General features: G+C 41.6%; 1 protein-coding gene across 1 annotated transcript; it reads left to right on the plus strand.

Moving 5' to 3' along the window:
* The first annotated feature begins 395 nt into the window (after positions 1 to 395).
* On the plus strand, positions 396 to 4,649 carry MARCKS (myristoylated alanine rich protein kinase C substrate). The gene is made up of 2 exons (XM_063097743.1): positions 396 to 819; positions 2,604 to 4,649. Exons 1-2 carry the CDS (start codon positions 718 to 720, stop codon positions 3,501 to 3,503), a joined length of 1,002 nt encoding a protein of 333 aa, XP_062953813.1. The 5' UTR covers positions 396 to 717; the 3' UTR covers positions 3,504 to 4,649.
* Positions 4,650 to 11,614: the final 6,965 nt, after the last annotated feature.

An 11,614-nucleotide genomic window follows, 5' to 3' on the forward strand; every position in this document is an offset into this window, starting at 1 on the left:
GTCAAGTTAACGCTTTCTCCGCCCCTATCCACAAGTACCCCCCTCTCGTGTTAATTAATTCCAAACAAAGCAAGCCAATCAAGAAATGCATTATTATTTTCAAGCAGAGGGAGGTGAAAGGCATGTATTTTTTAATTGACTTATTTATTTGGAGGATATTAATTCTTGTTCCAAGGCTGATTTTCAAATCGTTTGCAAAGCGCGGCTCCATTGTTCGCCGGGCGCGCAGGCCCCGCCCCCTGCTTTGTGTGCGGCGCGCGGATTGGCCGGCGCGCGCGGGGGCCGCGTCAGCGCCCGCGAGCCCATTCATCTGTGCACTTGGGCGTTGGACTCCGCATCTTATTAGCAACCAGGGAGATTTCTCCATTTTCCTCTTGTCTACAGTGCGGCTACAAATCTGGGATTTTTTTTATTACATTTTTTTTTTTAACTACACTTGGGCTCCTTTTTTGTGCTCGACTTTTCCACCCTTTTTCCCTCCCTCCTGCGCTGCTGCTTTTTGATCTCTTCGACTAAAATTTTTTTATCCGGAGTGTATTTAATCGGTTCTGTTCTGTCCTCTTCACCACCCCACCCCCTCCCTCCGGTGTGTGTGCCGCTGCTGCCGTTGCCGCCGCTGCTGCTGCCGCTGCTGCTGCTCGCCCCATCGTTACACCAACCCAAGGCTCTTTGTTTCCCCTCTTGGATCTGTTGAGTTTCTTTGTTGAAGAAGCCAGCATGGGTGCCCAGTTCTCCAAGACCGCAGCGAAGGGAGAAGCCGCCGCAGAGAGGCCAGGGGAGGCAGCTGTGGCCTCGTCGCCTTCCAAAGCGAATGGGCAGGTAAATTCTACCTGTGCTTCTAGTCATTTCTTTGGTGTCTTTCTCCAGTCTCTACGCTTCCCCTCCCCTCTTTGTCGCGCCCTAGGCGCATTTGGTGAGAGAAGCGTGGCTGGATTCTTGTCTGAAAGTTGAAAGGAAAATGATAGCCTAAATCGTCAATTTTTCGTAAGAGGGGTCTCCCCCTCACACCCCAAAGGAGTGGTTCCCTAGAATCCTGGAGAATTCTTGAGTGGACGGGAGGAAAAGTGATAAATGGACTAAAATGGCGTGGTTTGGAGATTGGCAGAATGTGACTTGGTAGGTGCCCCCCCAACCCCCGGGAGGCACAATGGTGTTTGGGTGGCTCTCGTGTTTGTTGTTGAGACTGGGTCGCCTTCGAGATTTCTGAACTGGTGTGATTGGGGCGATGGGGGGAGAGGTAAAGAAGGGGTCCGCAAAGGGGGTGACGGTGGAGAAAGGCGTGGAGGAAAAGGCTGTCTTATTGTATGCCGAGGCGGCGTGCCTTGGGTTCTTGGAAAGGTGGCTGGCTGCAGCAGGACCAAGGGTTTCGGTACCTTTCGATGGGGCTTTCCCCACTGTCCCATTCTTTATTCGTAGCTCTCTGTGGCATTATACACCATTTTACTTTTAAACGGTATCCCTGGGGTCGGACAACCCAGTGAGTGGGTCCTTTAAGGACCTCTCCAGATGGTCGAGAAGCGGCAGCTCGTGCGTTTCGGTCGGGATGGTTCGTGTGCGTGGCGCCTCGACCACCCGCGGGGGCCGCCCCGGCGCTGCCCGGACTCAGGCAGATAATCACGGTTGGGTGGGCGCGAGAGGTCGGCCATGGATGGCTGCTTTGCAAACACTGGGCACCCACCACGCCTCTTTTCCTCGAGCAGAGGCCGTGTTGCTTCGCCTATTCTAACCTGGGGAAGGCAAGCTCTGCCAAGTGGCTTTAAACCCGTTAAAAATGCAAAATGAGTCGCTGGGGCGCGCCCCGACTTCGCAGATTCACGGGCGAAGGTGGGCGTGGAAGGAGAGGCCAGACCTCAGAAATAATGGGTTTTCCCCCGGCGTTGTTGGTTTTAGCCCGACCAGGAGGCCGGGAAGCCACCTGAGCTTTGTTTGCGGATTCTCGGGCTGCGCGATCCGGGCTCGGGGGCTCCTCGGCCTGCGGGCAGGGCCCGGCTGGGCAGGGCTGGGTGGCCCGGCGGCCCCGCCCCTCCTCGCCCGCCTGCGCCCAGCTCGGCGCCGTGGAGGCGCAGCGCCCCCTGTCGTTCTTAAGGCCCTAGGCGGCCGCGAGGCCTTAGAGCGCGCGGCGCGGGCGCTTTTGGCCGGAGCGCTGTGAACCCCCTGGGAATTCCCGATGTTGTGAAGAAACCTCTAGGTTTGGGGCAAGAGGCGGATGTGTATCGTAGGGGCAGAACACCAGCTCTGGCTCTGTGCGTTCTTCCAAACGGCGTTTGGCGTATCAAGTATTAGTTGGCACGTCTTTTGCAAAGCCTGCGCGCAAGGGCAGGCATGGTCATCCTTAGCATTCTACGTGTCGGACTCGGTCCTACGCTCGATGGTCAGGGCTACAGCTGTGCGTGTAGGGCTCCCTAAACGGTGCTGCCCCATTTCTTCGTTCTTGGGGCCCTTTGGGCATCCAACCCCGCGTTCCCATATTGGTGGGAGGCTCCGTAGCCTCCAGAGGGGCCCGAGGGAGAAACTGGTCCCTCACGGTCAAGGGGTAGGGGTGTGAGCGGGCATGGCGGCGCCCGGGCCACTTCAGTGACGCTCCTGCTTTTTTTGCCCCGCAGGAGAATGGCCACGTGAAGGTAAACGGAGACGCTTCGCCCGCGGCCGCCGAGCCGGGCGCCAAGGAGGAGCTGCAGGCCAACGGCAGCGCCCCGGCCGCGGACAAGGAGGAGCCCGCGACCGCCGGGAGCGGGGCGGCGTCGCCCTCCGCGGCCGAAAAAGATGAGCCGGCTGCCGCGGCCCCCGAGGCAGGGGCCAGCCCCGCGGAGAAGGAGACCCCGGCCGAGGGCGAGGCCCCGGAGCCCGGCTCGCCCACGGCCGCAGAGGGGGAGGCCGCCTCGGCCGCCTCCTCGACGTCTTCGCCCAAGGCCGAGGACGGGGCCACGCCCTCGCCCAGCAACGAGACCCCGAAAAAAAAAAAGAAGCGCTTTTCCTTCAAGAAGTCTTTCAAGCTGAGCGGCTTCTCCTTCAAGAAGAACAAGAAGGAGGCGGGAGAGAGCGGTGAGGCGGAGGGCACAGCCGGCGTCTCCGCTGAAGCGGGCAAGGACGAGGCCGCCGGGGGAGCCGCTGCGGCCGCCGCCGAGGCGGGCGCGGCCTCCGGGGAGCAGGCGGCGGTGCCAGGCGAAGAGGCCGCCGCGGGCGAGGAAGGGGTGGCGGGTGGCGACCCGCAGGAGGCCAAGCCCGAGGAGGCTGCTGTCGCGCCTGAGAAGCCGGCCGTCAGCGAGGAGCCCAAGGCCGCCGAGGAGCCCAACAAGGCGGAGGAGAAGGCCGAGGAGGCCGGGGCCAGCGCCGCCGCCTGCGAGGGGCCCTCAGCCGCTGGGCCCGGCGCGCCCCCGGAGCAGGAGGCGGCCCCCGCCGAGGAGCCCGCGGCCGCCTCCGCCTCGTCAGCCTGCGCAGCCCCCTCACAGGAGGCCCAGCCCGAGTCCAGTCCAGAAGCCCCCCCAGCGGAGGCGGCAGAGTAAAAGAGCGAGAGTTTTTGAGATAATCGAAGGACTTTTCTCCCCCGTTTGTTTGTTGGAGTGGTGCCAGGTACTGGTTTTGGAGAACTTGTCTACAACCAGGGATTGATTTTAAAGATGTCTTTTTTTATTTTACTTTTTTTTAAGCAGCAAATTTTGGGTTCTTTTCCCCCTCCCCCACAGATCCCATCTCAGATCATTCTGTTCACCACCATTCCAACAGGTCGAGGAGAGCTTAAACACCTTCCTCTGCCTTGTTTCTCTTTTATTTTTTTTCTTTTATTTTTTGCATCAGTATTAATGTTTTTTGCATACTTTGCATCTTTATTCAAAAATGTAAACTTACTTTGTCAATCTATGGACATGCCCATAAATGAAGGAGATGGGTGGGTCAAAAAGGGATTTCAAATGAAGTGATAGGGGCCACAATGGGGAAATTGAAGTGGCGCATACCATTGCCAAGATAATGTGCCACTAGAAATGATGGTGTAAAGGCTTAGTCTTTTTTTTTTTTAAAGAAAAGTTATTACGATGTATTTTGTGAGGCAGGTTTACAACACTACAAGTCTTGACTAAGGAGGAAAGAGAAAAAAAAAAAAAACACCAATACCCAGATTTTAAAAAAAGATCATAGTCTTAGGAGTTCATTTAAACCATAGGAACTTTTCACTTATCTCATGTTAGCTGTACCAGTCAGTGATTAAGTAGAACTACAAGTTGTATAGGCTTTATTGTTTATTGCTGGTTTATGACCTTAATAAAGTGTAATTATGTATTACCAGCAGGGTGTTTTTAACTGTGACTATTGTATAAAAACAAATCTTGATATCCAGAAGCACATGAAGTTTGCAACTTTCCACCCTGCCCATTTTTGTAAAACTGCAGTCATCTTGGACCTTTTAAACACAAATTTTAAACTCAACCAAGCTGTGATAAGTGGAATGGTTACTGTTTATACTGTGGTATGTTTTTGATTACAGCAGACAATGCTTTCTTTTCCAGTCGTCTTTGAGAATAAAGGAAAAAAATCTTCAGATGCAATGGTTTTGTGTAGCATCTTGTCTATCATGTTTTGTAAATACTGGAGAAGCTTTGACCAATTTGACTTAGAGATGGAATGTAACTTTGCTTACAAAAATTGCTATTAAACTCCTGCTTAAGGTGTTCTAATTTTCTGTGAGCACACTAAAAGCGAAAAATAAATGTGAATAAAATGTACAAATTTGTTGTGTTTCTTTATGTTCTGATAATACAGAGACTTTAAGGTCTTAGATTAATTTTTAGGAAGATTTGCATGCCGTCAAGAGTAAATTTTCTTGTGGTTTTTAAACTGAAGTTTTCAAGCTTTGAAATTAAACTGTCAGATTACATACAGGAAGATCTTATAACATTCCATGTCAAATCTGTTACCATTTATCCGCATTTAATTTTCATTTAAAAATTGAACATAATTATTTTTATTGTAGTTATTTTTATTGCAGCATGTCAGATTAAATCATTTAGGATAAAAGTGGTGTGACTCTAAGACTGTTTAAATGTCTTAAGAGAAAATTTCATAAAACCATTTTCTTGTCATTCTGGTCCAGAAACTTAAGTTTTATACTGAATGAAAGTCTATTGAAATGAAACTGCAGATGGGTCATGAAAAGTGACCAAATGTGCTTCAAGAATTGATGGGGTATTACCTGCCATTGTAATTGCTTAGCGCTTGGCGAATTTCCAAATTTCTTCTTAGACTGTATTATACCTTAAGAAAACAGGTTTATGTAACAAAGTAATGGTGTTGAATGGACGACGTCAGTTTTATGGGTCTTTAGCATAGCTGAAAGCAGTTTTTTCTGTTTTTTTTTTTTTTTTTTTTAATGAAAGTGTGTTAACATCTTGTTACTCAAAGGAAAAGATAGATTAATAATTCTTAGTTTACCTCTTCTGTTATTTACCACCGTATAACTGGATATTCTTTCCTTCACTGGACCCTAAACTGAATTGAATTTTAATATGTGTCAAATACCATTACTTCATTTCATTAAATGCAAACTTGTTTATGCCTGTTTTACTGTTTTTAAGCAGTATGCAGTATAGCGTTCGTGATCAGTGAACCACGTTCGTAACACCTAAATGCCAAATCTTAAACTCATTAGAAAAATAACAAATTAGCTTTTTGACATGCCCTTTTAATTGGAATAAGAGATCAAAAATAATGGCTCATGACCTCTCCTTACCAAACACCTTTCCCACTAACCAAATAACATTTGGAAGGGTATGTATTTTGGGTTAGGGTTTCTTAATCTTGGAGGATGTTTGAAAGTTAAAAATCAAATCTGGTAACCAAAGGACTGATTTATGAGTCTTTCCCACCTTAACCAACTTTTTTGTCAAATACCTAGTTGGCCAAGTACAGTGCCTGGTATGTGGTAGGATTCAGTAAAAAAAAAAAAAAAAAGACGGATTTAAAAAAATAACTCCCAAAGTGCGTAGTCAAAAAGTACTGTGTAGCAAACTATTATATATTGCTAGGTTTATTCTTTTAACAGCTGGAATTTATCAAGATGCATTATTTTGGTTTTAATCACTGCCTAAACACTTTGGGTGGTTTGATGGAGTGGTGGACTTTCCTCCAAGTGATTAAATGAAATTTGACATTTCTTTTCATCCAAAGTTTTGTACATCACGTTGTTTTCTAATGGAAAAATGTTAATATGGCTTTTTTGTATTACTAAAAATAGCTTTGAGATTAAGGAACAATAAATAACTCTTGTACAGCTCAGTATTGTCTATTAAATCTGTATTGGCAGTATGTATAATGGCATTTGCTATGGTTACAAAATACTTCGTCTGGATTATAATAATCATTTGATCCAATTCCTTTTGCTTGTAAAATAAAGTTTTACCAGTTGATATAATCAAGCCTGCTAAAATAGGATTTTTTACACACTTTATTTTAAAATGCACATTTTAAAGAATAACTTAAAGTCTCATGCGTAAAACCTAAGCATAATTATTCAGTTGAAGGGATTTAGAGGATTATGCTTGACATTACCTAGGATATAAAATTATGCCCATTGAAGATGAGTTATATAGTCACAAGTCAGTAAAAAATTTTAATGATAGAACTTGATAATACATTTGAGAAATGAGGCAATTCATTTGCATTTTCCCCTTGTATGAATATAAACTTGATAGAACCTTGCAATTGAGGTGAGGTGCTTTTTGGACTCGTATTTTAGGTAAATTGTTGAATAGCAGTTGGGAGGGGAGTATAGTTTAATATAGCCCAAATCAACTTTGAAAATTAAAAAATTGATGAAGTAACAGGGCTATTAGTTTTTTGCCTTCCTTTTATTTATTTTATTTTTTTTAAAAGATGACCAGTAAGGGGATCTTAAACCTTGACTTGGTGTTGTCAGCACCGCGCTCTCCCAAGTGAGCCAACTGGCCATACTTATATAGGGATCCGAACCCTTGATGTTGGAGTTATCAGCACCACCCTCTCCCAAGTGAGCCACGGGCCAGCCCTTGTCTTCCTTTTAATTACTGTGCAAACCGAACATTTTTTCCTCTACACTTCCCAGCTATATGAAAGTGCTTAAAGCAGAGTGTAGAAAACAGGAATTTTAAAGTGCTTTTAATCTGTAAATGTTCCAGTCCCTGTTGGGGATTCAAGTTTGAACACTCCTTAGATGATACCCAAGAAAGCTATTCTGAAAATGAAAAAGAAATACTTTTGAAAAGTTGTGTGAATTTCAACAACTTTGGTCTAGGGTTTTCTGTGTTTTTTCAAATTTTTAATGTATTAAACAGATATATTTGTGTGTAGTTGACTAAGGAGATTACCTTTTTTCCTATTTTACCTTTATTCAACCACTAATAGGTAGGTCAAAGTAAAATTGAGGTAATTTTTTGTTCAGAATTTATTCAATCCAACAGGTACTTTGAAATTTCTCTTTTCTTTCTTTTTGGCAGATGGCCTGTATGGGGATCCAAACCCATGACCTTGGTGTTATAAGGCTGTGCTCTAACTAACTGAGCAACTGGCCAACCCTGAAGTTTCTCTTTTTAAAGACACACGTGGAGATACATTTTATTATTATAGTCATGGCTCATATTTAACCAAAATGATAATACATAGTTTGATCTCCTGCCTAATTGAGTGACAGTGACTAACTGGAAGCCATACCTTTCCTCAAAAGAAGATTTTACACCTAGAAAAACTCTAAATGCGAAGAAGTTCTAAAACTGTGTTTCATCTTAGAAGCATCAACTAAATTAACAAGTAAACCTTTCAAGACCACTATAAGGGAACTCCATGTTTGGGTGTATACGTCATGTTTCATTCTTTAAAAAAGAAGAAAAAAAGAACTCAATACTTTAAACACTTGTATGACTTGTATTGAAAATGTGAATGAAATACTATGCTTTTATTCTTGTTTATTGGGGCTTCAATTTGCATGTTCAAAAATAAAATGTGTAACACTATAGAATTTTGGGATAATTATGGGTTCAAACTACACATTGCAAAGTTCACAACAATTTAGTATCAAAATATGAGCATTCTATATAAGCCTCATTTTTCTGTTCTTGATAGAGGCTAAATGGAGTTAAATACACAGCTAAATGGCATAGTATGCCTTTGGAAATACAAGGAAGGAAAATAAGTGAAATCACCTTTTATAGTAAGCAATTTAAATCTGAAGGATTACATTTACAGATTATAAATGCTGAGGGAGCTAAACTACTATTTGCCTTAACTCCATATTATGCTTAGTGATGATGCACAGTGTTGAAACACATGCAAGTGAAGAACAGGGTACCCAACGATCTGTTCTACAGTAATTTTGCTTTCTCTGTGACAAAGGATGGTGGTCGGTGCTGACCCTTTTAAATAGGTGATGAAACTATCTTGGCTGAAGATCTTTCTTTGCCTACTCTTCCTCTCCCATCCTTCCACCAGCTTAACCCTCCAAAAAGGAAATCCAACTATCCCAAAATACCAAAATGGAAATTTACAAAAGTACTGCTTCAGGAATTGTTTGGAAGGATACCTAAAGTATAAAGTCATTATTCTGAGATTCTATGCTGACTTTACATAATGAAGATAATTTTGCAAGAGGCAATCAAAATTAAAGATGTTAAGGATGAGATCCAATTACAAGGAATCTTGGTAGAAACTTGACTCTCCAAAGACGATCTTTTTCCTATTTTGATGCCTTAAAATTGTTTTTAAAACTGGTACATTTTCATGATTTGATTTCTTAGCAATTCTTAAAGATTACTTTGATGATCTCAGAAACTACCATAGAAGGATATAGATGATGGACCAAACTGGAAGGAGTTTAATCCAACTGGTTTTAGACCACTGTTGTCCTGCCAAATAAGTACACACATTTAATGAGCAATTAGAATCTACCTAATTAAAACTGCATGGATTAACTGTACTAAAATGGAAATCTGGGTAAGATACAACTGGGCGTTTTACTAGCTTGCCAAGAAATATAAGCAATGAATGTTAATCATAGTTTATATTCCCGAAAAAGTGAAAAATTACTGATCCTGAAATACTCCTATCTACAGTTCTCAAAATCAACATTTAAAAAAATACCTACCTTTGTCATAAGATTTAGCAGCTGCAGGTATATAATGACCTCAAAAAATTTCTAGAAATCCTTAGTATCCTAGTTCTAGAGTTTTGATAAAATTGGAGCATAAGACTTTTTCTAGTACTGCTAATAAATGAAATGTGAGAGTGTCTAGTATTACTGATAAATGAGATATGAGAGTATCTTTGGCAATTGCTGTGGCTACAACTTCTGTCTTTTCTGGGAAATGGTGAAAGACAACAGGACTACCCATCACTTAGGATTTTAGTAAATACAACAAATTTCAGCTGCACTTAAGTAAGCAATACAGACTACTTTCCTAACAAGTAGGCAAATGTTTCTTTGGTTTGAAATGTGAATTAAATACTGGACATAGTGCTACAATTCTGCACCTAGGTAATTAGTAGAGTAAGAAAAGGAATTCTTGGGGAGAGTTACAGACTGAATGTCTAAGGAAGTCCTAAAATCAAGTCATAGGTCAAATGACATGTACCTACATTTTTGTAAAGCACCATTCAATAGAGATATAATGTGAATCACATGTAATTTTAAAGGTTTTTGTAGCCATATTTTTTAAAAAGTAAAAAGGAATAGGTAAAATTAACTTTAATCTATTTAAAGTTTATTCTGTTTAATTCAGTATACCCAAAATACCATTTCAATATCATGTAATCAGTATAAAAATTATTGATGAGATATTTTATGTTCTTTTTTTTCTTACTAAGTCTTCAAAATCCAGTGTATTTTATATTTCTAACACTTCTTAGTTTGGATCAGCCACATTTCAAGTGCTCACTAGTTATACACGTAGCTACCATATTGGAGGAAACAGGTCTAGAGAATTAGAGTCTGAAAGTCAAGGATAATTAGAAAATGTTGGGCTACAGACTATTTGTGATGTATAGCTTGTATAATCAGTTCCATGAGATTCAAGGGTTTAGCTGTGAAACCAACATTAAAGGTAACCATTTTAAGCAGTTAATATGGCATCAATATCACAAAGAAATATAGCAAGATGCTGAATGGACCTAAATGAATGAACACTGAATTGAGTTCCCCCCAAAATTCCTGTTAAAGACCTAACTCCTAGTATCTCAGAATGTGACTATTTGGAAAAAAAGGTTTTTAAAGAAATGATTAAGTTGAATGAGAATGTTAGAGTGGACCATAATCTAATCTGATTGGTTTCCTTATAAGAAGAGGGAATGGGATGCACAAAGAGACAACAGGGATGGGAGTGCACAAAGACAAAGATCATATGAAGGCACAGAAAGAAGGTGACCACTTGCAAGCCACAGAGAAAGGCCTCACAAGAAATTAAACCTGATGACTCCTTGATCTTGGACTTCTGACCTCCAGAACTGTAAGAAGATAAACTTCTATCAAGCCACTCAGTCTGTGGTATTTTTGTCATGGCAGCCCTGGCAAACTCATACAGGATTCCAGGATAAGAGTAGAAAGAGTCTCTCTCTTTACCTGAGGATGAAAGAATTCTACATGCTTGCTTCTTCTCTTCCCTCAATGGAAAAAAGGACTGCTTGAGAGTATTGTTATTATTTTATTACTGTTATTATTAGTTTAGAAAAGAAAACTTATAGTTTAAAATTAGAAAGGTAAATTGTATCTTTATCTTAATACTTTATTAATAAATTAATTGGAAAAATCTCTGCAACATGTATAGTAAAAAATACTGTCTATAATACTATGTAATGTTATGTCTGAATTTATAACACTATGTTATATTTGAATTGCACTTTAGAATTAGAGCAGTATTTCCTAAAATGTATTCTGTGGAATACATGTCCAACTGGTTACTCTGAAAAAAAGAAAGCACAGGAGGTGCTGGATGCTAAGTGAGTTTAGGAAACACTAGGATACAAACAGTGTCTTTTGCATAAAGCACATTAGCACATTACAGGCTCTGAAAAGTCCTGCACAAAAGAAAACTACCTAATTTGATTTAACCAGTATTTCTGCTATTAATTTGACCAAAGAACTCTTTTTCCCCCCAGTAGCAAATATAAAACATCCAGCAGAAGTCACATTGGAAAATGTTATTTATCTCAGTTAGTCTCAAACACATGCCCAATTTTTGAGATAATAAAACAAAGGCTTAAAAAAATAATGAATATCAAGATTGTACTTCTAATTAATCGTTGAGAGTCTAGTTTTGAACTCAAATTTTTAGACCGAGTCCTTTAATATTTCCATTGTGTTGTAGTTGTTTTTATTATCACTATCACCTTCATGTTTCATACGTATTTTTTGTTTATATTTAACTTTCTGTTTTTAAAAATTCTACATACACACAAGTAGAGAGAGCAGTAGAACAAACCACTATGTACCTATCATTTAACCTCACAATCATCAACCCATGGCCAATATTAATTTTTCTATACCTCCACTCATTCCCCAGCCCTACCCTCCTAGATTATTTTGAAAAAATTCCAGATTATAAATCTTTTAGTCTGTAAATATTTTAGGATGTATTTCTAGAAGATAAGGACTTTTTTAAAA

Source organism: Cynocephalus volans, chromosome 5 (assembly GCF_027409185.1).
Source record: "Cynocephalus volans isolate mCynVol1 chromosome 5, mCynVol1.pri, whole genome shotgun sequence".
Classification (NCBI taxonomy): Eukaryota; Metazoa; Chordata; class Mammalia; order Dermoptera; family Cynocephalidae; genus Cynocephalus; species Cynocephalus volans.